The sequence below is a fragment of the Frieseomelitta varia genome, unplaced genomic scaffold (genome assembly GCF_011392965.1).
Source record: "Frieseomelitta varia isolate USP_RPSP 00005682 unplaced genomic scaffold, Fvar_1.2 scaffold_489, whole genome shotgun sequence".
NCBI classification, from domain to species: Eukaryota; Metazoa; Arthropoda; class Insecta; order Hymenoptera; family Apidae; genus Frieseomelitta; species Frieseomelitta varia.
In genome coordinates this window covers 107,703-135,025 of record NW_025110244.1, presented here as the reverse complement: position 1 = coordinate 135,025, position 27,323 = coordinate 107,703, and the positions used below count along the sequence as shown (strand labels likewise).

Genomic DNA, 27,323 nt, shown 5'->3' with positions numbered 1-27,323 from the left:
TCAAGAGAAGAGAGTCCCTTTCGAAATTCCTCGAGATCGATCTGAAATCTAAGAATTTGACACGATTCTGAGAGTCTTTGCGTTGCTCTGAGTAGCTGATATGTGGATGTAGAAATCTACGATCTTCCACTTTGTACAAGTGCGCTTGAAAACGCATCTGTTAAAGTAAAAAGTACCGATTGCAATCTTCTCTCTGTTGAAATTCGTAGGTTTTTCTTTTCTTTTCTTTTCTTTTCTCAAGGGAGAGAGAATCGTCTCAAGAAGCAGCGAGGATCAGCCCTCGAACGAGGACATAGCATTAGGGAGGTGGGGTTTACGAGGTGAATACTCGAGGGACGATTCGGAGGAACGTTTGTTGGAAGCGGAGTGGTTGGGTGGTTCAAGTGGGGTAGCTAGCGCGAGAGGTGAAAATTATTCATAAACGTAGGCCGGTTCGCGACGTAGGAGAGAGAGAGAGAGAGAGAGAGAGAGAGAGAGAGAGAGAGAGAGAGAGAGAGAGAGGAAAGGGGGTGTAGAGCTCTCGCTGGTGGTGCGCCGCGTACAGAGGCCGAAGCTGAAATCTACCGAATATTAAGGTAGGTGAGGTCCTCTCAGACCGCATAATAAACACATAACGGTAATCCTTAAAACAATAATTAGCCGCGAGAGCCAACCAACAGGCGACGATCTTCTCGGCGAAACAACGCGCCGGTTTCCTAGTCCGTTTGTCGAATTAATACCCCGATTCGCGATGCTACGCAGCCACTTACTTACACCGATCTAACTTATATATATATATATATGTGCGCGCGAAATTGCAACTTTCTTCTTGTAACGACCATCGCGTCCCGCACGGAGGCAAACTGTTACGAGGTGGCTTAAGTAGGTGTGGCCTTCGTGATTTCAAATCTTTGATTTAAGAAAAATGTCCACGTGCACATGAGCAATGAAAAATTCTCGATAATTTCAACTTTGTAAAAAAAAAAAAAGATCATGGATCTTTTCAGATCTAGTCTTATGCTAGTCTACACGTTTTAAACCGTGAAGTTTCCACGTTCAACTTTAATGTTCCAAAAAGAAAAAGAAAAAATTGTGCAGCGAGTTGTAAAGAGAAACTTTCAATCTTCAAGATCACGGAGGAACGAAACAAATTTTTTACTATTTATTACTCACACGAGAAAAAGTATCCTCGCTTTGCTCATTTTCACAAGATGTCACAATCATCTTCGAAAGAAAAAAAAAAAAAAAAAAAAAAAAAAAAAAAGAAAAAAAAACTCTACGACTGTCTGAATAGAGGCTTTAAAATAAGACCAAGCGAATCGTTCTTAATAATCTTTCCTTACGAAATTACATTGCAATCATCATCAACAATTTTTCATTGTCTTTGCTACAGAGCTACGCTCTTGACGAATGAATACTGTTGCACATTTGGAAAGAGAAGAACTTTCGAGCCTTAGGTTGCGAAACTCTGGGCAAATGTAAATTCATCACGATTACTTTATAATAACGAAGAAGCACTCTCTATTTATCCAGACATCGGGAGAGACTCGATTTATTAATAATTCGTTTCGTTAATTAACGAATGATAAGAAATTCATCGGCAATTAGCAGGTGAGATGTCGGGGATCGATAAAATCCGAGATTCTCGCTGGCGTCTGAAATGGCCAGAGTTTCCAAAAGGTGGGTGGAAGAAATCTCCAACGAGGGAGAGGGAGAGAGAAAACGAGAAAAGAGGGTAGGTTTTGGGTGGCGGGGGCCGAAGAAATGGTGGAGGCAAACGCGAGGTGGTAATAGTTTTAATCCGGTGTCTTGAAGTCGGGATTTGGTGGCGTAGCAGTTAGTGGCTGCTGGTAAGTCCAAGCGAACCCACTTCGCGCCCTGATATCATAATCCGAATAATCACTATTATTGCCGTCATTTGCTTAATCCAAAGCCTCGGTCGCTCGGTTTTCCATGCTTCGAAGCTCGGTGGATCTGCCGGCCGATGAGGACACCGGAGCATACCACCGAGTATCGAAACTGTTTTCGTTGCATTTCGTTGAGCTGTATTACACGCACGTTCCATGCAATTTCTGCAGTAAATTCTCAAACGTTCGATGAATATGTGTGTGTGTGTGTGTGTGTATATATATAGGATGATCGCTGAAAGACTGAAACACATGTTTTTTTAAATTTTTTATTATTATATATTTATATTTTATATATATATAATATTAATATATATATATATATATTAAATATAATATATATTAAAAAATATAAATATATAATAAAAAATTTAAAAAAACATGTGTTTGTGAAAGTTATTTTTGTTTTTTATATCATTCAGTCTTATACATATATGATTATATATATATCTAATATATATATTAAAAAATATAAATATATAATAATAAAAAATTTAAAAACACATGTGTCTGTGAAAGTTATATATGTGTATATATAGGGTCACTGAAAGACTGAATGATACAAAAAACAAAAATAACTTTTACAAGCACGTCTTCTTTAAAATTTTTTTATTATTTTACTTGGAAATATAATTAATGGATTTTTCTCAGTGTTGTGTGCGAAAAACGAGAAAAAAGAGGAAATGAAAGAGATTAAAAATGAACAAGTTATGACTTTTTCAAATCCTTCAGTTTTCCAGTGGCCACCTTTTATATACAGAAACTTGTATCTACCGAAAATCAAAATTGATACTTATCGAATCAGTTTTGGAATTTTTACTTTAGCAACCTTCCGGCGCTAACCGATTCGAAAGACTGCCTGCGAAAATTTACTTCGCAAATAATAAATATTCTCGCACCCTGACCGAGGCAATTTATCTAGATTGAAAGCTCGCGAAGGAACAGTTAAAAAAAAAAAAAAAAAAAAAAAAAAAAAAATACGCGTTCGACGAAAGGAAAAAAAAAAAAGTCAGAGTCTTACGTTCGTCGGATGACGATTCGTGAAGGTAGAGGGCAACGGGAAGTGGAGGAGGGAAGAGGCGAGAAAGGCGGAGGAACACGGCAGAGGCGCGACGTCTAAACTTTTCAGTTCTTCGGTAAGAGAGCAAATATCTGTTCGCGGTGGTGGAAGTTTCACGGGCAATAATGCATAAACTCCATTTAGCTCTGTTTAAGCCGACTGGAAGGAAGGAGACGTTAAATCCCCGAGATTCGTTCTAATGGCCGCGACTCTCTTACAAACTGTTCCGCGGCTCTTTTCCGCCGCGTACATTTCACCGGAGGGAGGGGGAGGGGTAGAGGAAGGGGGAGGGGGAGGGGGAGGGGGAGGGAGGTTATACGCGTGCGTTCTTATAAATTCCCTCGATCCACCGGCGGTGCCGCGTCGCTTCCGCGTGTCGCCTCTCTCTCTCTCTCTATCTCTCTCTTTCTCTTTCTCTTTCTTTCTCTCGAGCTAGAATCGCTTAAGTGAAATAACGAAAAAACTTTAGCGTAAACTGCCGCTCTTAATTTGACCAGTTTGTTCAGGTCGGGGCCACCGCCGGCCACCGGGGTTCATGGGGCTAAACGTTTTCGTTCGTTTCCGGAAAAACTTGGGAATTATGAATTAGGCGGGAAGTCGGCAGGAAGGTAATGCATTTATTCCAGGCTGGACTTATTATGAAATTATAATGCGAAAGACAACTTGGAGCGATGGGAGGGAGGTGGGGGAGGAGGCTACCCTTTTGCCACGTTGAATTAAGCGGCATCGTCGTTCGCCGTAATTCAAATTAATTTGAATTTCTCCCCCGTTCTCGCGATACCTTCTCGCCCCGCACTTTCGGATGCCGAGAAGTGACGTTTCAAGCTTCTTGCAGCTTGCCAAGCTCTTGCCACTCGAAACACGTCGATCGGTATTCACTCGCCGCGAGAAAGCTACGTAAATGTGACGGTAAATTATAATAAGACAAATTTCACTTTTATCATTTTTTATTCTCAAAGTTAGTAGTCCTCTACTGAAGCTAAGGCTCCAATGCTGGGTCATTTTGACTCACTATAATACATATTTAGGTCATATCGTCCGGCCGATACTGTAGATAGTGTGACGGTTGCTCGAGACCGAAGTCCTCGCCGATATTGTACCAACACAGTGACAGACACCCGACTCATATACGAACGTATGGGAGTATAAGGAACAAATAATGGTCACGTGAATAATAAAGTTATATATATTTACTATACATTTATGTCATTTACTGTCAGGAACGTGTTGTGCAAGTTGAGCGAAAGACGACAAAGAAACATTGCTCGTTGGCAATGAAGACATTGCGTCAACAAATAGAAACAACGGAAAAAAGTAAATAAGAAGAGCAAAAATAATAATGGATACAGTAAATTAAGAGTAAAATAGTAAACTATTAAAATAGTGCTAAAAACTGAAATCTAAATAGTAAATACAAAAATAGTATAAAATACTAAATATTAAAAACAAAAATAATACAAACTATTAAATACTAAATACTAAAATAAAACTAAAATAAACTAAAATACTAACTTATTAAAATACTAAAACAATAATAAAAACACTATAATATGAAATAAACTAAAATACTAAAATACTAACTAAAATACTAAAATATTAACTTACTAAAATACTAAAACAATAATAAAAACACTAAAATAAATACTAAAATACTAAAAAAACTAAATTAAGTACTAAAATAAAAATAAAATAAACTAAAATACTGAAATAAACTAAAATATTAAAATACTAACTTACTAAAACAATAATAAAAACACTAAAATATGAAATAAACTTTGAAGTAAAAAATTGCTTCGATTTGCTGCACACGTCTTTCTTCCTCAGAATGTTACCAGAAACTGATTTTTTTCGTCTTTAATCGTCACTTTGGCAATTTGGCAAACACATGGCGCACAGCCGCATGATGCGTTAGTGCGATCACTAACACAAGCAGCTCCCAGCACAGGTCAAAACTGTGATTCCGGCACACAGTAGTTGATCAATCTGATAGCTTCGAACTCTCTTACGGACGAAACAGACGTGGACTTACGACTGGCTCTTGCCACTCGGTACTCTCACTTATCGCGCGAAAGCTACGTAAATCTGCCGGTGAATTAATAAGAGTGTAAATTTCCATTTTTACTATTTTTTAATTTTCAAAGTGGTCGGTCCAAAGTTTCGAGGCTCTCTTACGCAAGTGACTTACGACGCGATTCGCGACTATAGGAATCGGACGAAACGAATTGACGGGCGGCATTGGAAAAAAATGAGAGAAGAGGCGGGGGGGGAAGCGCGAGGCATAATCTCGAGCCCCGTGGCTAATTGCGCGAGGTTCTAATCGCCCGAAAGATTAGACAGGAGAACGAGAAGACGACGCGAGCAAGTGACAGAGGCGACGACGCGGAGGGTGATGTTACACGAGGCAGTAGTCTCGGTGGCATGTGTCGTTGATGAGGCGGTTAGTATTCAGCGGTGCTTTCCGGGCCTGGAACTTTTGAAAACTAACCGAGTAAAGCCACCTTAATTCCATAAGAGGGAGGCCAAAGGGGTTCGGGCGTCATCGTAACACCCTCTTAATTACAGGATATTAGGACGCCCACAGGAGCCACGGAGGTGCAGGAAGCCAGATAGTGCGATTTATTATTCGCCGTCTACCTTATCTCGCTTTTTAGCAGCCGGATTTCTTCCTCTGTAAACGTCTCATTCTCTCTCTCTCTCTCTCTCTCTCTCTCATTCTCTTTCTCTCTTCAGTTTGACGAAGATTGAATTTTTCCACGACTGATCGCCGAGAAGAGAAACCGGCCAATCACCATTTGAAAAGTATGTCGATCATTTTACTTTGTTACTTACATGCAGAGTATCTCTTCCTTCCCACCTTGAAACATGCCGTCCTTGCCCCAACGTTTCGGAAGCTCCATGAGAACCAGACCCAGATTACCCCATAAGGCCAGCTGCGTGCCAGTCTCGTTAATTAACAGGTTCTTTATCTCGAAGATCGGTATATCGGTGGGCCTTAGTTTCTGAAAAAAGAAAAGAATGGGCAAGTTCGTTGGCGTTACGTTTTTGAGAATAGAAAACGTGCATTGTAGAAAAATGCCATACACGAATCCATCTACATCGAATAAAGAAACGCTATAAATATTTCGAGTGTAATGCGAAACTGTAAACATACAACGCACAATGTTTAAAATATTATTATTCGAAAAAAAATCCTTCGCCTATTGCAGAGAATATATGAATTTATATAATTAACGAACGCAATTTAAGTTTAGTTGAATTATTCATTATTCGTATTATTAACAATGGAATGTTAATCGTTTCGATAAAGAACGAATTATATAATTCAAAGAAGAAAGCAGAAAATAAAAATACACGTACCACGTGCAATTTTTCGATAAAATGACGAGACTTTCAAAGTATTGTAAAGAACAATCGATCGTACAACAAACACACAATAGTTGGTCGAGAAGAAAAGGAAAAGACAGAGAAATTTATAAATTTCTATCTCATCTCTATCTCCTATTTCTTTACTGAAAACTCCAATGTCTCGAGTAATTGTCGACCCTCACCCTCGTCCACTTGGGCGATTCGTTTCTTTCCGCCACCGTCGAGGAAAGAAAAAGAAAAAAAAAAAAAAAGAAAGAGAACAAAATGCCCCGAGGCTAATAAACTTTAAGTAGAATTAGATGAAAGTTCGATCGTTCGTGTCTCTCGGTATTAGAATTTTAATTTTCAACCGTAACGAGATATTTCCGGCAGCCCCTCCGGATTCCGGTTCCACCCTCCTCGCGCATCGCCAATCGATTAATAAACTTTATAATACGATCCTGCTCCTCGTTTGTTTTCCAGTTTGATTTTTATCACGACGGTTACGGGAAAAGGGCAGGTGCACGACAAGCCTCCCCCACACCAGCCCGCCGCGACCCTCACCGTCGGGATTTCTCTTTAGCATCCCTCCGCCAACCTCCCCCCCCCCCTCCCACCCCCGCCACGATATTTAATTTCGAACCAAGTTCGCGAACGCGAACGTCATTACAAAACTGGTATTTCCTGGCTGGCGGGGTATCGGCGCGTATCAAGGGGCAATTATTTTTTTTTACCCGAGGGTAAGTTTCTGCCGAGACGACGAACGAAACCCGATGGTATCGAATGTACTTCTTTCCTTCCTTCCTTCGATGCCTGCGACAGCAGTTACGGAAATACACGGGGGAACAATTACTGCTTACGAAACGAGCCTTTTTGCGATAATTTTGATTGCGCACGTGGTAAAAAGTGGTTATCAAAATGGTCAAAACGATTAATTTGTAATTTTTGTTGGGTATTTTACAGACGTGAAACGGTGTAATTTTAGAGATTTAAATGATTTTTCGTAAAATGTATAAATAAAAGCTCGTATACTTCATGATTGTGTTATAAAATAACACTAGAACTACCAAAATGGCCAGAATGACCAATTTGTAAATTTTGTTGGGTATTTTACAGACGTGAAACGGTATATTTTTAGAGATTTAAATGATTTTTCGTAAATATATATGCCATGAGTGTGTTATAAAATAACATTAGAATTACCAAAATGGTTAAAATGGTCAAAATGACCAATCTGTAATTTTTGTTGGGTATTTTACAGACGTGAAACGGTGTCTTTTTAAATATTTAAATGATTTTTTGTAAAATGTATAAATAAAAGCTTGTATACGACTGTGTTATAAAGCTTTTTATTTTTTTTTTGCGTTTACTTTAACTTCGTGCGCTAGTAACTGGTTCACGGACCATAACGAGTGACCAAAAAATGTATACAGTAATTTGTCTTCTTTTTGGGTACATCGGTATATCACTGTATGGAAATTACTAAGAAGTAATAAATTTATTATTTGTTCTGCCTGGGTTACATTTCAATACACTTAAAACTGTGAAAATATTGCAATTTTCGGCCAAATGTTCTCGACGTGCGTGACACGTTATCCCAGCGTAAAAGGTTAATATCTCTGAAATGGAAACTTTACGTTTCAATCTCTAGATAGTTCCAGCGTTAATATATCCTTATATCAGGATAAAAGGATATTTCACGGCCTTGTATTATATTATCTACCTAATTATTTCCTGCGTTTAGCGTTTCTTAAAAGCGGGGCGTTTAATTTTTCGAAAACTCGCTGGAACATTCGACAAAACCACCACAGGCGGACTTTTGTCACGTTAACAGCGAGCAGCGCTGCTCGCCGCGAAACAGGCCGTGTAACAAGATCGTTTTTCAATCAAAATGTCTCTCTCACTCTCTCTCTCTCTCTGCGTTCCCGTCGTCGTGTTTGATTTGCCGGGGAGTAAAAGTGCGAAGCTAAGCGCGCAACCGTAGAGCATCAACGGAGAAAAGACGGAGTCTAGTGCGTTTAAAAAGTTTTCTTCTCATTAAGACTTATTCTCCCGGGACGTTGGTTGGCACGCAACGCGGGAAGGGAGAAAGAGAAGAAGAAGAAGAAGAAGAAAGAGAAGAAGAGGAAGAAGAAGAAGAAGATTCACCAGCCCCCGTTGTCCCCCTCTCGCTCTCTTGCAGTTAGAAACACATTTATTAACGGCAGCTCATCTCATCCCGCTGTTAAGTACCAGTAAGAGAGTGCTCTCTTTCTCCCCTCCGCCCCCGTTATCCTCACGGCGAGAGTTCTCATTCACTTTGGTAGCTGTCTGCCGCTGTCCCGTCCAGGGGTGAAAAGAAAAAAGACGTCACATCGTCGACGCCTTATTAATTCGGGAGTCGAGGCTGCCAGCGAGAGGAGAGAAGTAGGTGTCGCGGCGAAGAAGGGCCCCCTTTGAAGAAATTAAAAGAACAGAGGGTGTAATGTGAACACATCCATTCCCTGACCTTCTCTCTCTCTCTCTCTCTGCAACACCCTATCTAATCTCTCTTTATTTCTCTCTGTGTCTCACTCGTTACCAAGCCTGGCACCATTAACCCCACTGTTTCACGTTTCTGCTAAATGTCAGTCAGCCGGACGTCCCGCGTCTCGTCACGGTTTCTTAAAAAAATCCGACGCTTACACGCTTATTCACGATCCTTTGTTTTCGTTCCTCTTTCTTCTTCTTCTTCTTCTTCTTCTTCTTCTTCTTCTTCTCGCCGGGGTGGATGGAGATTCCTGTGCCTGTGTTACTTTTCAAGTTTAATGCGAATCGAGGCTGCGGGGAAAATCCCCGTCGAAACGAGCTCCTGAAGATTGGTGAATGGTGGAGGAGGAGGAGGCGGAGTGATTCTCTGATATCAGAAAACGTTTCTTTTTTTTTTTTAAAGTACAATGGTATAAATCAGTATCAACATTGATTGTGAGTCAGTAATAGTCCTCTTGACTCCTTGCGCTGGCAACTGGTTCGCGGACCACAACGAGTGACCGAGCCGTATACAACAATTTGTCATTTTCTTTTTCTCTCTGAACTCGTCGATATGATATCACTGGATAGAAATTATTAAGAAGTAACAAAACTCATCATTTGTTTTGCCTGGGTTACATTTAAATATATTATATTATACATTATTATATTATTAAAAATATTATATTATATTATTTACATATTATATTAAATATACTATAAGCAATGTAATTATAATATTAAATATACTACAAGTAGTGTAATATTTAATAATTATAATAACTATATTATATTGTATTATATTATTAAATATATTATATTATATTATATTATTTACATATATTATATTAATTATACTATAAGTAATGTAATTATAATGTAAATATACTATAATTATACTATAATTATAATATGTAGTATATACATTATAATGTAAATATACTATAATTATACTATAACTATAATATAATATATAGTATATACATTATAATATATATGTAAATATACTATAAGTTTCGAGTATTAAATATACTTAAAACTGAGAAAATGTTGCAATTTGGGACAAAGAGTTCTCGACGTGCGTGGCAGGTGGCCTCATCCACAAGAGGTTAAAGTGATCCACGAATACTCATTCATAGCGCAAGCATTCCAGCAGTTGGCCATCTATGCACCTCTCCCTCTCTCTCCGATTTGACATAAACGTAAAAATATAAAAAGCAGACCACGGTTGCAACGTGGAATAAAATCCCTCGTTTAAAAATCACAAGTGTCGTTCGTTTTCAACAACGGTGGGCCCTCTCGCGTAAGAGACACACAACAATCGATCAATTAATGAATTAAACGCGAAAGCTTTCAATTTTTTAGTAACTGCTCAATTGAAAAAGAGAAATGCGAAAAAGAAATTGTTACGCGTTTAAATGGGAAAAATTTTCCTCGGCGCGAAGCGGAGAGGGGGGCCAGGTTCTCTGTTCATTTTTCGAACGCCTCGTCGACGTTTGCGTTCCTCGATTTACGCCCGCGAAATATTAATCTAGCCTTCGAATGAAGGGAAGTGCATCGAGGGATAAACTTGTTAACTGTTCCGGCGTTGGATCTGCAGGCGACACGTGTGTAGAGAAACGTGAAAGGCGGCAACGGCAGGGCGGTAGCAGCGCGAGCCAAGATGTTTGAAATAAACAAAGTTTATCACGCGGGGAATAATTCGGATAAAACGATACATTGTAACGACGCCGGAGAATAAACGACGTCGAATGTCTGGGAACAAACGGCGCTGCTCTCGTACACCGAGAGAACTGCGTTCCACCGCGGAATAATGTCTAATGGAAAGACATTTTATAGAAATTTCAGCAACGGCACGGAGAAAGAGGAAACTCACAATGACGATGGCTCGTTTGCGAACGCTAAAACGCCGCGAACGCGATGGAGGAACTTTTGAGGAAAAAGGAATATTGTTCGAAGATTGTGAACACGTTGGTTTACACGTTCGCCGCCTTCAAACAGTTCTTCAAACAAGCTGCGATTATTAAGAGAAACGAGAACGTACGCATATTATTTTGTGCTCATTATCTGCGACATTTTATTCAAATGTGGCACGAAAATGGTCTCACCTTTTTTAATTGCATTCGGCTATTTTACCGGGCTGGGTCAAAGGATTAATAAGATGTTTAAATCGCAGGGCTCAAAGGGTTAATAAGACCTTCAAAACGATCTTTTCTCCCACATTTTTATTTGCTTTTGTATTTGGTACTTCTCCTGCGTCCGGGGGGAATTTTTAATACACCGAGCAGCGAAACAGAGTCAGAAACGGAGGTTGAATCGCAAATTGCAAAATTGAGCCAACTTTTTCATGCAAAAAAGCAAAGCGCCTATCTGTCGATTTAACCCTTTGCTAATACCCTTTGTCTCTTCGTACATCGTACTTATATCTGAGCTAACAACTCGAACTTTCTTTCTTTTTTTTTTTAATATAAATATAATTATGACAAGTGTATTGTGTTAATGATAGAATAATAGCCGAACAGACTACAGCGAGAGCTACTATATATGATATTATTATTATTAATTATATTATTATATAATACCATTATTATTAATTATATTATTATATAATACCATTATTATTAATTATATTATTATATAATACCATTATTATTATTAATTAAATTATTATATAATACTATTATTATTAATTACATTATTATATAATACCATTATTATTAATAACATTATCTATAAACGACGTGGGAAGAATAAAAGAACTTCAGAAGAAGAAATTCCTGAGGGCAAATCGTGAGTCAATTGGCACTCATTCGGAGTAATTTACATAAACCAGACGTCTCACTGCTTCTTACGGAAATTTACAAAATGACAGAGAAGATTATTTCTTTTTATTTTTATTTTTTTCGGAGGCTGAAAGTACCGTCTTGATGTGCTTCGTGCAACTAACGGTGCCCATATGGACATGTATCCGTCTTTTCCATTTCAGTTATCTGTCTTTTCCATTTGTCTTCGTAATAAATTTTTGAAATTGCAAAGAGACTTTATGGACGCTCTGTGCCTTCTGACGCTGACGAAAAATTTTCACAGTGTAGGTTTGCGATTCAACGGGTTATAAACCTAAACGACATCACACGTCAGAAAGATACGATCAAGAAAATTTCACGCTAGGTACCATTTCAACACGATGATTGTTCCCACAACGCTGCGTCATTTGATTTGAAGCGATACTATAATACTTCGTAAATAAATTGCTGGTAGATGATACGAAAAAGGTTTCCGAGGGCAAAGGGTTAAAGGCTTTGACGATCGAACGAAAGAGAAGAAAAAAAAAAAGAAAAATAGATATAATAGTACATATAAAATATAATATATATAATATGCATAAAAATAGATGTAATAGTATATATAAAATATAATATATATAATATGCATAAAAATAGATGTAATGGTATATATATAAATATATATAAAATATAATAGATGTAATAGAATATATATATATATAAATATATATAAAATATAATATATATAATATGCATAAAAATACATGTAATAGTATATATATAAATATATATAAAATATAATAGATGTAATAGTATATATATATATATAAATATATATAAAATATAATATATATAATATGCATAAAAGTAGTATATAATAGTATATATAAAATATAATATATATATTATGCATAAAAATAGATACAATAGTATATATAAAATACAAAATATATAAACGCTCGGTAGGAGGGTCCGGTTCGAGGCGTTTAATTAGAAAATAGCGAAATCAAGCTGATTCGAGGAAAAGACACGGCGAGGGCACGCGCGAGCGCGACAGGTGGCCGAGAGCGTAGACGAGAAGAAACGAGAAGCGAGTAGAGCTAGAGAACGAGAGAACGAGAGGTGTATTGCGTTCGTTTGTGTGCCGTTGATTCGTGGCTCGCGCGCGCGGAATGACGGGAATACGCAATAAGTTAATCGCGTTAGCGGCTCGGTTGATTAAACGAACGATCAGACTGATGGTGAGTGTCGTACGTGGCGCGCAGGGACCATGGGTGCGGCATAGTCCCGACATTAATACAAAACTCGATTGTCATTCGTCGCTCGACCTACCTCCACTACTCCCCCCCCCCCCTGGCGCCTCTCCCCTGATTACGTCGATTCATTAACCGTAGCCGCCGGTATCGTCCACCCTAAAACGAACTGCTGTTTCACCGTTGCACCGGAAACCCTATTAGCCTTCGTCACTGTCCCCTATCGCTGGCGAAGGAATTAATCGGCCCGTCATTTTGTTTTGATACCCGGCGTTTCTTACGAGCCGCTCTAATCACGTTCACGTTCACTTCGCGATCGCGAAATCCATCGATCGTTTGATTTTTATTTTCTAACACTCTCCGCGTAGACAACCGAGGTCTTGATTGAAGGAAAAGAAATGGAATGAGGAAAGACTAGAGTCGTGCGACCAACCGGGCTCGATACGAACAATATTGGCACGCGGTGCAAATTCTGAATTAGTAATACTAAATTTTAATATTAGATAATAGTGTAGTAATAAATGTGATGATAAATAATTTTTGATACTAAATAAAGTTACAGGTCTGTTGTAAAGTGACTTGGCAAACACTTATTTTTAAATGGTAAATTCTATCTACGTTTCTTTTCCCCTCTCTTCGACTTGCCAGAAAGCAGGCGTATATATAAAATAGATGTAATAGAAAAATGAAATATATAAAATAGATATTGCATATATATATAAAATATAATAGATATAAAAATAGATATAATAGTATAAAATTATAATATAAAAAAATATATTGTATATAATAAAATTATGTAAAAATATTTATATTATATATAAAATATAATATATATATATAATATGAATAAAAATAGATATAATAGTATAAAATTATAATATAAAAAAATATATTGTACATAATAAAATTATGTAAAAATATTTATATTATATATAAAACAATATATATATATAATATGAATAAAAATAGATATAATAGTATAAAATTATATTAAATATAAAAAAAATATTATATATAAAATATTATATATATATATATATATATAATATATGAAATATGTATAAAAATAGATATAATAGTATAAAATATAATATATGTAATATGTATAAAAATAGATATAATAGTTGATATATACACATTTGCACATTTGATATATATTACAATTTTAATTTTGAAAGATCGCGTAACTCTGTCATTCAAAACAAGGTCTCTTTATCCTCCAAATTTATCAACGAATATTGTTGCTCAGAATATTGTTCACGAGGCCGTTTTATCTAGCAGATAACACGCTAAAACCATTGCACAGAGAGATGCGTCAAGCTTCAGAGTAAAGAGAGAGGTAGAAAACAGAGGAGGAGGGGGGAGGGGGGGAATAAAGGGTGTCGGAGGACGTCGCGATGCGGAGGAGGGCGGCTAGGAAAACGGAGTATGAGGAGTAAAAGGATGGGGGCGAGAGGGTGGTGGGATTCCCGGGCGAGTGTACCGATGCCGACACCGGGCGCCAGTGCCGCACGAGGCTGTAATACGTTATTAATGAACACCAAGAATTTCATTAAAGATTGTTTGTATATCAAACTGTCCACTAAATTATGCCCTATAACCCCCGTGGCGCCTTTCCCTGCCTGGAAACTATTGGCTACGGCCGCGTGGTAGGCACCGCCTTTCGCACCTACTAGCTGCACGCGATTCTTGGAACCTTCCTTCGTTAACGTCAAACTGGATCCTTCTCGTTTGCGACTGTCTACCCCGTGAAAAATCCCGCGGGTCCGTGCTTTCGTACGAGGTCCGACTGGGACCTCGGGATAGGAAGGAAAGGTGACGGAGAAATGATTCGTCACGTCACGATTTTAATACGGGGGAAACAACGAGGAGGGGGATCGTCGATCGAGGGGGTGACTCGGCACCGGGAGTCAGTTGTTTCGCGACCTTTGGAACATATATTATTAGGAGGGACGATATAGGTAAGTACGATGTGACGAGGGCGACGCGAGGAGGGGAAGAAGGATAAACGCGGAGAAAGAGAGAGAGAGAGAGAGGAGGTGTAAAGGGTTCGAAGAGGAAAGAGAGGCAGGACATGGCGTCGAATGAACGGCCACAGGGGAGGGAGGAGGAGGAAAAGAGAGGAAGAGGCAACGGGTAGACAACGATGGGTGGAGGGATACAGTTAATCGTTGGGAAGCTATTAACTTCGGACTGGAATGCCCCATAGCGCCTCATTTCGTTCAATGCAAATTTACACCCGACGTCGGCCACCTAACGGGCCTGGCCTGCCTCCACCTCTTTCTCGTCGAGAACGACTCGTATACCGGGTGTTGTTTCATCTCCTCCTGCGTCCTCTCGTTCTACTTTCGACCAAGGGAGGATCAAGGTGGATCACATCGACAACGGCGTGACTTCCAAATGTGGCTGATCGAGATTTATTTGCCACCGGGGAAACGGACGTACGTCCGTCTATACACAGGTTGGGAATTTTTCGAAACGAACTGTGTCTTTTCGGTGAAGAATTTTTGTTAGATCGAGTGGAGAGAGGCAATCGAACTGTTTTTTTTTTAAATTTTTGAATTATATCTGTATATTTGAATAAATAAAATATACGGTTTGAATAAATAAAATTTCCCTAAAAAAAAAAAGATTAAAAGGCCGCCATACTACTTTATTTTAATGCTTTTACATCTAATTATAAAAATTTACTATTTAATTAATATAATAGGACATCTAATCCTAGTTTATTATTCAATTTTTATATATCTTAATTCATAAATTTATATTATTATTATTAATTTAAATTTCACCTAAGATTAATAAATTTATATTATAAAAATTATTTTTATCACAATGAAATTTATTAATTATTAACTTATAATATAAGTTTAACCGCTATTGCTGGCACTTTAATTCATCATTTTATTAATTTTAATTCCCTCATTTAATTTTCATTAAATTATATATAAAATATTAATTTAATTAATAATTCAACCATGAATATGAATAACTTTCTATTTCAAAACGCTTGTAGTGCACGAGGTGATCCAACAAAAGACAGACTAGACTGTTCGCACGAGGCGACACAAAAAACTGTCGCGGAGTCCCTCTCACACACACACACACACGTATACAGCAAGGGCCAATATATAATAACACATACAAATAAATGTCGCGGTTAGTCTCGTTATACGCATATATACGCATTCGTCGATATATTTGCTTACTGCTCCGACAAGTCTCACGTCGTGAAAGTGTGCGGAACAAGGACGAAATGCCTGAAGGATTCCGGGGGAAATCCGAAAATCATACCTAATTGAAATTCTTGGAGAGTAATGGTCTAAGTAGTCGGAGCGAAGAAGCTGCTTGAACTTATCCAATTTGGTTCTCTCTCGTAAACGATCAACGCCCGTAATCGGTGACCCGCTTCGTAGCTTCGCAACTAAACTTGAACCTCCCCCTTCACCCCTCGTCGCTCCACGCCCAAACGGTATCTCCCTGATCGTCCTGTACCGCGGCTGTTGCCTTATTAGTTTAGAACTTAGGCTTAATATAAAGTTGCGCGTGTCGCTCGCGACGAAAGTCTCGGCTGCGAGACAATGACGAGTCGAGGAATTTCCGTGGACGAATACACAAACAACGATACGTCGGTGTTCGAAGCTGCAATTCTTTTGGGGTCCAATTGAAATCATCGACACAGATTTCATGGACAATATTTTATCGATTTACAGATTTGCCCGACAACAGTTTTTATCGACAATGACATCGATCGACAACGATATTGGACAACTGCATATCAGACGTTGCCTTGGTTTGTGTTCGGCTATGGTCTTTATTGCTACTAGTATATCGAATAGAATTATAATTACTCTTATTGTTAGTGAAAATTGTAATAGTTAATTGTAATAGTTAAAAATGTCTCGATCATATTCAGAAAATAACGGCTCTGTTATTGCAGAATATAATACTATCAACTAAAAATAAAATATAACTAAACCTAACCTAAACCTTGCGTTATCATTGGAAAAAAAATGATGAACAAATATATAAAATAGTTAATTATACAAAAATGTCTCGGCCATATTCAGAAAATGACGGTTCTGTTATTGCAGAATATAATATTATCAACTAAAAATAAAATATAACTAAACCTAACCTAAACTTTGCGTTATCATTGGGAAAACAATGATGAACAAATATATAAAATATATAAAAGTTAATTATACAAAAATGTCTCGACCATATCCAGAAAATGACGGTTCTGTTATATTATCAACTAAAAATAAAATATAACTAAATCTAACCTAAACCTTGCGTTATCATTGGGAAAACAATGATGAACAAATATATAAAATAGTTAATTATACAAAAATGTCTCGATCATATTCAGAAAATGACGGTTCTGTTATTGCAGAATATAATATTATCAATTAAAAATAAAATATAACTAAACCTAACCTAAACCTTGCGTTATCATTGGGAAAACAATGATGAACAAATATATAAAATAGTTAATTATACAAAAATGTCTCGATCATATTCAGAAAATGACGGTTCTGTTACTGCAGAATATAATATTATCAACTAAAAATAAAACATAACTAAACCTAACCTAAACCTTGCGTTATCATTGGGAAAACAATGATGAACAAATATATAAAATAGTTAATTATACAAAAATGTCTCGATTATATTCAGAAAATGACGGTTCTGTTACTGCAGAATATAATATTATCAACTACAAATAAAATATAACTAAACCTAACCTAAAACAATGATGAACAAATATCACAATAATGTCATCGGTCAGTATCATTCGGTCGGTCAATACTGTCGTCGGCTAAAACTGTTGTCGGGCAAATACTGGAGTCGATGAAATATTATCGGTGAATTCTGTGACGATGATTTCAACGTGGCCCATTTTTTTCCCGCGTTTTTCCTTTCAACAATGTCGATTCAGAAATGCCCGAGAGAGCTCGCAAGACGCCGACAAATTTTATTCGCGAAAGAAAATGAGAGAGGCAATGGAAGAAGAGTATTTGGGCCAGGGGAAAATTTTTTCGATCTCTCGAAAGGGAAACGAGTGTCGCGAATTCAGAGACGATGCGTCACGGCCACCGGGGGGGAGGAGGGGGAGGAGGAGGAGGAGGAGGTAGTGAAATATCGCCGGGCGAGAAGCCGCGCGTCTTAACGCGGAAAATAACGCGTATGAAGGGACTCGCTGACAAATGGCTACGTAACGGGTGCTCAAGATACACATAGTTAACACCGGAATGCGGCACCGAGCTGACTAACGACGACTGATGCTCCCCGCTATATAATTTCAAAGCGTGCACACACGTTCACGCGCGTACATACGGTAGGTTTGAAACGAAAACGCGGGCGCGCGGCAGCAACCCGTACAGCGCGCCTTAATATGGACAAATGCCAGACTATATCTCAAATGAGGTTTGTTTTGCATTATTCGGCTAACGTCCTCGTTTGCCATCTTTGCTCGGTGGCCCCGCGACTGGCTACGCGCGTTACGGCCACGCCGGATTGCCATACTCTCCTTTTTCATTCCCACCGAAATCCCACGGTTTCTCGTTACGCTTCAACGACCGTGTCCTTAACGTCTGTCGCGGTTTAAACGTTAGCAGAGTGCACACTGGAGCACGCGTTTGGAACTTTCTGTCCCGAAGGGATATCGCAAATATTTGTGAATTTGTTTACGTGTCTTCTTCCCCGTTTGAGCAAGCGTGCGGCTAGTTTGGTCCAAGGATCGAGATATCCTCGGCGCCAACCTTGCTTCCCATGCGAGTGCAAGAGACGTATAAAGGAGAATGACCACGTTTAGGTCACGATATAAAGGCAGTGTAAAGGCCGGTAGACGAGAAGGTGATAAAAGTTCTTCGGTTCAGCATTTTTTACTATTCTGAGATTTTCTGTTCAGAAAATGTGAAAGAACCTTTGCTACATTATACTTACTATTGTAGTATCGATTATTGTAATTAATCTGTAGTTATGATTTTATGTTTAAATATAAGATAGGGCCTGTTTGTTGATCACAGAAATATGAATGTGACGCGAGAAGCACATCGTAGGCATGGAACGCTTTTCTTTTTGAAAAGAGCAGAGTCGAGCAAGTTGAAAAACCGAGTCGTGAGAGAACGTTGAGAGAGAGAGAGAGAGAGAGAGAGAGAGAGAGAGAGAGAGCTGTTAAAAGTGTCAATTGTGTTGTTAAAAGAGTTTATTCGAGTTGTTGATTTCGTGTTGTTTGAATGTTATTTGTCTTGTTTAATTATTCGTTGCTCCGTTATCATTACTTTTATTAATTAAACATTATTTTATATAAAATTTCTAGTCTATTTTATATTAAATAAACATTATATTACATCTCTACACTATTACTAGTTTACTCTACTCGGCCATCAGGATGCTGAAACGAATTTCATTTAAGGCACGTGAAAATTGCATTCTTATTTTTATTTAGAACAGTGCAAGTAGTATAAAACTAACTTGTATATCTTCAACACGAACCGATTCGTTTGAAATTCCTTACTTTTTTGGATACCGAGAAATAATAGGATAATAAATAAAGATAAGAAAAGTCTATCAACCAATATTTTGTACAAACAAAAATTCTGCTATTATACGTACTCGATGCAATTTTAATAAATATAACTGTGACTGACGAACCCACCAAGAACCCCTTTCAAAATCAAGAAATTATCTTAGAAAATACACGACGGAAGAACTTTGAGACAGAAAGAAATCTTAGACACGAGGAAACTCTGCACGTATTGTTTCTTCTGGTCTACTATCTGGTTCCACTGTCGTAAAGAAGAGCGTCGAGGGGAGAGCACTCTGGTAAGAAAAGTTGCTCGAGGCTGCGCGATAAAACATCGCTAGCACGCAATAAGTTTTGTCGAAATGATACTAATAAGCTAACGAAGGGAATTCCGAATTTAAATGCGGCCATAATTCCGACGGTAATGACGCGATAAAAATTCCGTGTATCTGGTATCAATTGAGGGAAGATATTCGTCATCGGTTACACGCGGCAAACCGCCGACGAAATCATCCGAACAGCCATTTCGAATGGTAATAACGATCGTAAGTCATTCTCGCGCGGACAGAAAGCGTTTTTCTCTCACTTCGCGTCGATTAGAGGAGATTCCCGCCGACCGCGGAGAAAATGATCGCATCGGTCCGACGAAACTCGAATTCTATGATAATCAAATGAGATTCTGCCCGTCGTCTACGTGGAACGTGATGCGAACGTGATCCCATGACCCTTCTTCCCACGTCAATCACAAAAGTCAAAAGGAAAACAAAAGTATTTCATATTGGAAAAGAATTTCATATTGGCAAGTGTTTCATATGAATAAATTAAATAACATAAAATTAAAATTAATAATATATATACAACATATATGTAAATATATTATAATTATATCGAATTCCAGCTAAAACATCTCGAATTATAAATAATAATATTGAATTAATTATATTTCATAAATTAAGTAAAATATTTCAATAAAAAAGAAAAAAACATAAAAAGTTATTATCAAGATTATTCTTATAAACAATAAATTATATACTCAGACAAAAAATATGAATAAATAATCTTCTATAATATTCTTAATTAAATCCTGAAACCAACTTTGAATTCACCTTCAATTAAATCGAAAGGAATCCGATTTAGATCAATCAATAAACCAATGATAAATATAAAATTGAAGGATAAAAAAAAAAAATTAAAAATACAAAATTTATTTGATAAAAATTTAAATAATTATTTTAAAATCTTCAGTTATTATTATTATTATCATCATCATAAATAAAATTAAAAACTTTGAAACTCCAATTTTCTTCGTAATTTTTGGATAATTAACTTTAATATTAACTTGAAAGAGGATTTAACAGTAAGTTCAATTAAATTATTATAATCGAATAAAGTACTAATTGGTGTACAAATTGAGCGAAAGTAGAAGGTGCGTGCAGTGCGTCGTCAATTCAAGAGTATTTTATCAGGAGAAACAGAGAGAAGAGTGCCAGGTTCCTTGATAGAGCTCCAGAACCAGTCGTCGCAATTCCGCAAAGTATGCAGATCTAAGAATTCAAATGGCTGCCCCTATAGCGGCCGTAAAATGGCGGACAATCGCGCTCGTAAACCACTATATTAAAATTCTATATCGTCGCCCCCTCCATCCTACGCCCCTCTTGGACTAGCTGGACTACCGATGACATCATTCCTCTGCATACTTGTTCCCGCATCGCGCGTCTTTCCGAGTTGATATCCATCCGGCATAACCTTTCCACCTACCGATCTTTACATTGTAGTACGCGGCGAGCATTCGTTCGCGTTTATGCTTATGCCGCGCTCATGCGTGCGTACACTACACGACGCCACTGCCGCTGCTCTGCGATATTTTCATACCCCCGAGCATAAACCACCTACGGAGATACATACGTACGTACGTACATGCGTATGTTGTGCATACGTTTTCACTTTTGCAAATGAAATTGGACCGTGTACGAATGAAACGAGAGGTTAGAGGCCGGTGTGTGATGTTGAACGCAGTTTGATCAATTAGTTTCTCAGACCTGCATTTTCGAGTGAGAGGGAACATCGAAAGTTAACTTAATCTCTTGCGCTGGAATGACGCGCGTCGAGAATTTTTTGCCCCAAAGTTGCAATATTTCAATTATATTCAAGTTAATTATATTTAAGTATATTTAAGTTAAGTATATATTTAAGTAAACAAATAATAAATCTATTACTTCTCAATAATTTCTGTCCAGTGATGTCATAACGACGAGTTCAAAAGGAAAAGAAAGCGACGAATTATCGTATACGGTTCGGTCGCTCGTTATGGTCCGCAATCGCGTGGCAGCGCAAGCGGGCCAAGGCACGTGAAAATTGCTTCCTTATTTCTATTTAGAACAGCGAAACAGCAGTATAAAATTAGTTTGTACAATTGTACCGATTACAAACTAAGTTTTCTCAAATAAAAAGAAAAAAAAAAAAATAAAAAAGAGAAATGTATAATCAAGTACATCAATATCGAACTACTATTTTTTAGAAATTATTGAGAAGCAATTTAACAAATTTATCATTTGTTTTGCCTGGGTTATACTCAAATATACTTAGAACTTTAGCTTATAATATACTTATATAATAAATACACTTACACTCAAATATACTTAGAATTTTGGGAGAAAAAATTCTCGACGTGCGTGGTACGTCATTCCGGCGCAAGAAATTAAATGAAAATCGTTCAGAACCGGCGATATCCACGATGGCCGAGTAAAGTAAATGCGTCAACGTGTTGATTCGCGCGCTTGAAAATTCCAAAAAAACTCCAATTGGAAGATTAGGCGAAATTCGACGCGAGCAAATCGTAGATAGGTAATCGTAGGATCGTCGTGATCGTAAGCGTGTCCCGGACGCTACTCGGGAGAGACGAAGGAGGTATAGACGAGAGAAAGGAGCACCTTGGCCTATCTCTCTCGCGTTCCTCGCGCGATATAAGCCGTATCAGTTATAATTTACAATGTTATGGCGATTTTATGTATATCTTGGCAGAGCTGTGCTCCCCCGCGCTGAGAAGTATTATTTAAATTAAACGGGGCTAAACTAAGCGAACCGGGCGGGCATCGAAGTGGCGTCGAGAAAGAGAGAGAGAGAGAGAGAGAGAGAGGAGAGAGGAGAGAGGTGCCGCGGCGGTATGCAAATTATTATCGCGGGGCGATAATTTAAATGCATATTTCGCCTCCTATATCATTTTATTATTGCCAGGCAAGTTAAGTCAGTTCGTGGGCGAACGTTTACGAGAACGAAGGCCTCGCCCTCTAACTACCACCACCATCACCATCGCCACCACCTTGGCTACAGCTTGTATCAGAAACGCTATCGAAGCGTTTTCCCTCATATAATCCTCATTGTTACTGCCTGCGGGACCATAATATCCTGTCGGTTAACGGTTACCGAGCAGGATTAATACTCGGCGACTAATTGTATACCGTCAGGAAGTGCCAGCTCATCCACCTTCGCCTCTGTCTTACAGACGTCCCCCGTTAGTCGCGTGGCCTATGTCGTGTCACTTGGTGCTTGATGACTCACTCGATTAATGATATTTGCCGTCGTATCCTCCATCGTCGGTCCCCGTGGGTTAGACCTCGTCTTACCACGTATCGAGAGGACTTCATTTACTCCGTTGGTTGAGGGTCACTCTCTACCGTGGTTCCTGCCAAATTCTCTCTCGCTCCAAACGCAGACTTTCAACCGAGGAGAAACGAGAGTTTTGACTGGAAGATCAATCCGACATCTCGGACATTTTCTTTTCTGCTTCTTGCGGCTCGTTGCGCGACGCTCGTTCACAAAGTGACGCAACGAGAGCAACGAGAAACGACGGAGCGAGTCTCGCAACCGCGAGGGTCTGCGGCGGAGCTACAGCCGGTTCGCTCGGTTTTCGAGAGTCGAAAAGTTGAAACTCACCGGTTCTCGGAACCAATTTGCAACGGGGCCGCGATTGTTCTCCCCGGTGGCGCATTTAGTCAGGATTTACATTTTCGTGGGAAACGAGAATGGAAAGCGCGCGGAGAAGGATCGTTTTGCGGGGGACGAGCGTGGGCTTGCTGGCCCGGGCGAGTTTCAAGAAACGAGATCAGACAGTCGCGAGTCTACACAAACGACCCAGTCGCCGCCAGTATCTCGAACAACGAAGAAGGGTTAAAACCTGGCCTGGGTAGTATTTTAATTCCCGACCGTTATCGCTCCGGTGGCCAGGGTCAGTAGCGAAAGATACATGTAAGTTGACCCCGCCCTCGAGACCTCTCTGGACGCTTATGAATATTAATTTCCTCCCCCCCTCCCCCCCACTCCACCCCTTTCTCCCGCTGCCGCGACCACCGCCCAATTCGAAAACAGACCCGACACGAACAAATTAGATCTTTCCTTCCATGCATTTCCCTTTTATTCCCGCGGATCCTCTCGGATCTCCTCCACGTATCATCCTCTGCCTGTTTTCGTCCCCTGCCTTCGACGTTGCACCGCGCTCTCGCGGCCACTTCCGGTGCACGCGCGCTCTCTTCGAAATACAGGGTGTCCATAATAAAGTCTCATTGGAATTTCAGAAATTTATCGCAAAGGCAAACGGAAAGGACAGATAAGTGGAAATTATTAACAAAATGAGACGTATATATTTAAGTTTTTTCTTTTTTGGTTTCATTTAATAGACCTCTATGGTGGGCACAGTTATTATAGTTGCACGAAGCAGATCAAGACGGTACTCGAACTTCTAACGTTTGCACGGATGCGTTTTAAATTAAAGTCATCCGAATTGAATAACGATGCTCCGGCAGAATAATAAAAAATGACGAACAGATATCCTAACAATAATCCTTGTGACACTCAGCTAATTTTGGAAATTATATTCAGTCAAATCGTGTCGTCCCAACGACAGTCGGCTGTGAATGCGTTAATACTACTTGCGAGTGGAATTATCCCGCTGGTGTCCGACGCAGCCCTTCCCGATCTCCTGCAACTCACCAAGGACTAAATGTTGCCTACATCGTCTGGTTAAGAAGAAATCTATCTACCGTTCGAACGATTCTTTCGATCGATCTGGAACTACAATTTCCTCCCCATTTTTCGCCGAGAACTCCGACCAGAAGGGCAAAAGAGTTAAATTGCCAGGGATCATGCTGGCAACGCGTACGCGTAGCTAGATAACAACACCGAGTTTAACACAAAGACGCGTTTCGGTTAGCCGAAAAATTGTTGGTTTTCACGGGGAGAGCATTGAAAGCAACGGGTTGGTCGAAGCAAAAGTTTCGCTTGTTGGCTGCTCTCTGCCGGTGTTTAAGCCGGAGTGTACGCTATCTAGCCAACGTACCATTCATCCGCGAATACACGGAGGCAACGTGGAGACGCGGTTACAGACACACACACGTTCCACCCCCTTCGCTCCCTTCCAACACACCCACACACACACACAAATATACGCATTACATACAACGTAGTCGTCGCGTAGCCCACACAACGAGTTTATCTCTGTATCTCTTTCGGATGTCAGACGACCCTTGGTATTTCCTGGCAGTTAGTTTCCAGGGCGCGACTCCGTGTGATTTCGAAGGGTGCGTGTTTCAGGCCCATGTTTCCTTGTAATACATGCTCAGGTAGGCGCGCGAGTATGCACGCGCGCGCGCGCACGTACCAACAGCAGATAGAGTTCCCTTGAATCTGGCAATCTCATAACACGGAGTTAAAACCACAGCACGAATGTCGTATCTTAGACCTGTCTCCGACCCTCCTTCCCGAGACTTTCTCCCGTGCGGCGGCGGTAGATATTATTATCTGCGGCTAAGTCTCATTTCGGACGCCCACGAAACGTACGAAAATCTCCGGAGTCGCGATCGTTAACACCGCTGATTTTACGTGCGGTGTGTTACCGATGGCCCTGGGAGTATCGTGACTCCGCTTCTCCGCCAGAGAGAACTATGCCAGCCATGCTGTTTTTCGTGATTTCTGTTCATACGTGCTGTTCGCGTTGCGATACGAAGATGGTAATAACACGAGTGGATAATCCGTTCTTGTTTCTCAGGTAGCGCGGAATATAGTTGAAGCAACGAAATTTCGCGAGACGCACGCTGGGAATTTAGTTGATGAAGATTTTAGTTTTTAGTGTGTCCTGTTGCACGTTAGAAATGGTGACGTGTAGGATTATTAGACGATTAGAGCGTAAGATTTCCATCAGAAAAACGTTAAAGTGAAAAGAACGAAGAAGCTTTATGATGCAATAAATTTGCATCGAGCTTTCGTCTGGTTTTCTTTTTTCTCAAAGGCATTCAAATTTTTAAAAGACGCATTATCGAGTATATTATTTTTATAAATATGTTTTCGAAAAGTCGTTCAGTCTTAGACATTCGGAAAGTCAAGATCTTTTTATTGAATTCAGAACATCCATGGGTCAGATGACGAAACGTTAGGCTTTCTTAAATTTTTATCTCCACGTTTAACTCCACGATGGTGGAACAAAGTTTCATTTGACTTCTTACAGAACAATATTTTCGCTTAATGTAATGCACGATGTAAAGTGACCTTCGAGGAACGAACTCACGACTGTCAAAATATAGGATGGGCCAAAAGTTTTTTCCCACCATTTTCTTTTCTTTTTTTTTTTTTAGCAAAACGTTGAAATATAAGAAAAAACTAATTTCATTAATTTTAAATTACATTCAAATTCAAACGTGATTTTTTTCATTACGTTTTTCTAAAAACTTTTAACATTCTCGAAACATCAGAGCGTTCGCAAAAAAAATAGCTAACTAAATAACTGAATAAATAAATAAATAAATAACTAAAATAACTAAATAAACAAATAAGTAAATAACTAAATAAATAAATAAGTAAATAAATAAGTAAATAAATAAGTAAATAAGTAAACAAGTAATTAAATAAATAAATAAGTAAATAAGTAAATAAATAAATTAATAAATAAGTTAATAAATGAATAAATAAATGAATAAATAAATAAGTAAATAAATAAATAAATGAATAAATAAGTAAACAAGTAATTAAATAAATAAACAACTAAAATAACTAAATAAATAAATAAGTAAATAAGTAAACAGGTAATTAAATAAATAAATAAGTAAATAAGTAAGTAAATAAATTAATAAATAAGTTAATGAATAAATGAATGAATAAATAAATAAGTAAATAAAAAAATAAATGAATAAATAAGTAAATAAGTAAACAAGTAATTAAATAAATAAATAAGTAAATAAATAAGTTAATAAATTAATAAATAAGTTAATAAATGAATAAATGAATAAATAAATGAATAAATAAATAAATAAATGAATAAATAAATAAATGAATGAATGAATAAATAAATAAATAAATAAGAGAGATTAGTCTCTCGAGGTGTGTTTCGTGTTTCGGCGGAGGCACCCGCGAGTCGGGGCTCGGCCCCGCTCGAGGACGAGGACGAAGTGGAGAGCCATGGCCGTATAACTTGCCAAGAAGTTGTCGGTGCATCCAGAATTTCCGGCGTTGCGAGAGTTTACACGTAGACCGTGTAGCTTGCCGTGGCCCTTTCGTACGCGACGTTGTTTCGGTTTGCCTTAATGGATTTCGCAGTAATTGTAAAATATCTCGCGAGTTCCGCGCGCACGTGCATCCACCAGCGGACGCGGGGAGCGCGCGCGCGCGTTCACAACCAGGTTCAAATCCCTCCGCCGTGTGACAAGTACGTTCAAAGGATAAATCGCTTTGTAACGTGACCGAGATTGGTAGCCAGGATCGTTTGATCGACAGACTGCGGATTTTTATTTTCACTTTCACAGATAGAAAAATTGTCTCTTCCATGTAAATATTGTATTTGTTATTATATTATAGTGTTCCATGTAAATATTATGTTATTATAATTAATATTCTTCTTTGGATATTAAATTCTCTCTTCCATGTAAATATTACATTTATTGTGTCATAATTAATATTAAACTGCCTCTTCCATGTAAATATTTCATTTAT

General features: G+C 38.5%; 1 protein-coding gene across 1 annotated transcript in view; it reads right to left on the bottom strand.

Annotated features, from left to right (window-relative positions):
- Window positions 1–27,323, bottom strand: part of LOC122533032 (nuclear pore complex protein Nup88) — a 75,705-nt gene that overhangs the window by 21,353 nt on the left and 27,029 nt on the right. Inside the window, exon 3 of the mRNA XM_043662356.1 lies at window positions 5,776–6,057. Within this exon, the coding sequence (XP_043518291.1) occupies window positions 5,776–6,057 (282 nt within the window). The remainder of the gene's footprint in view (window positions 1–5,775; window positions 6,058–27,323) is intronic.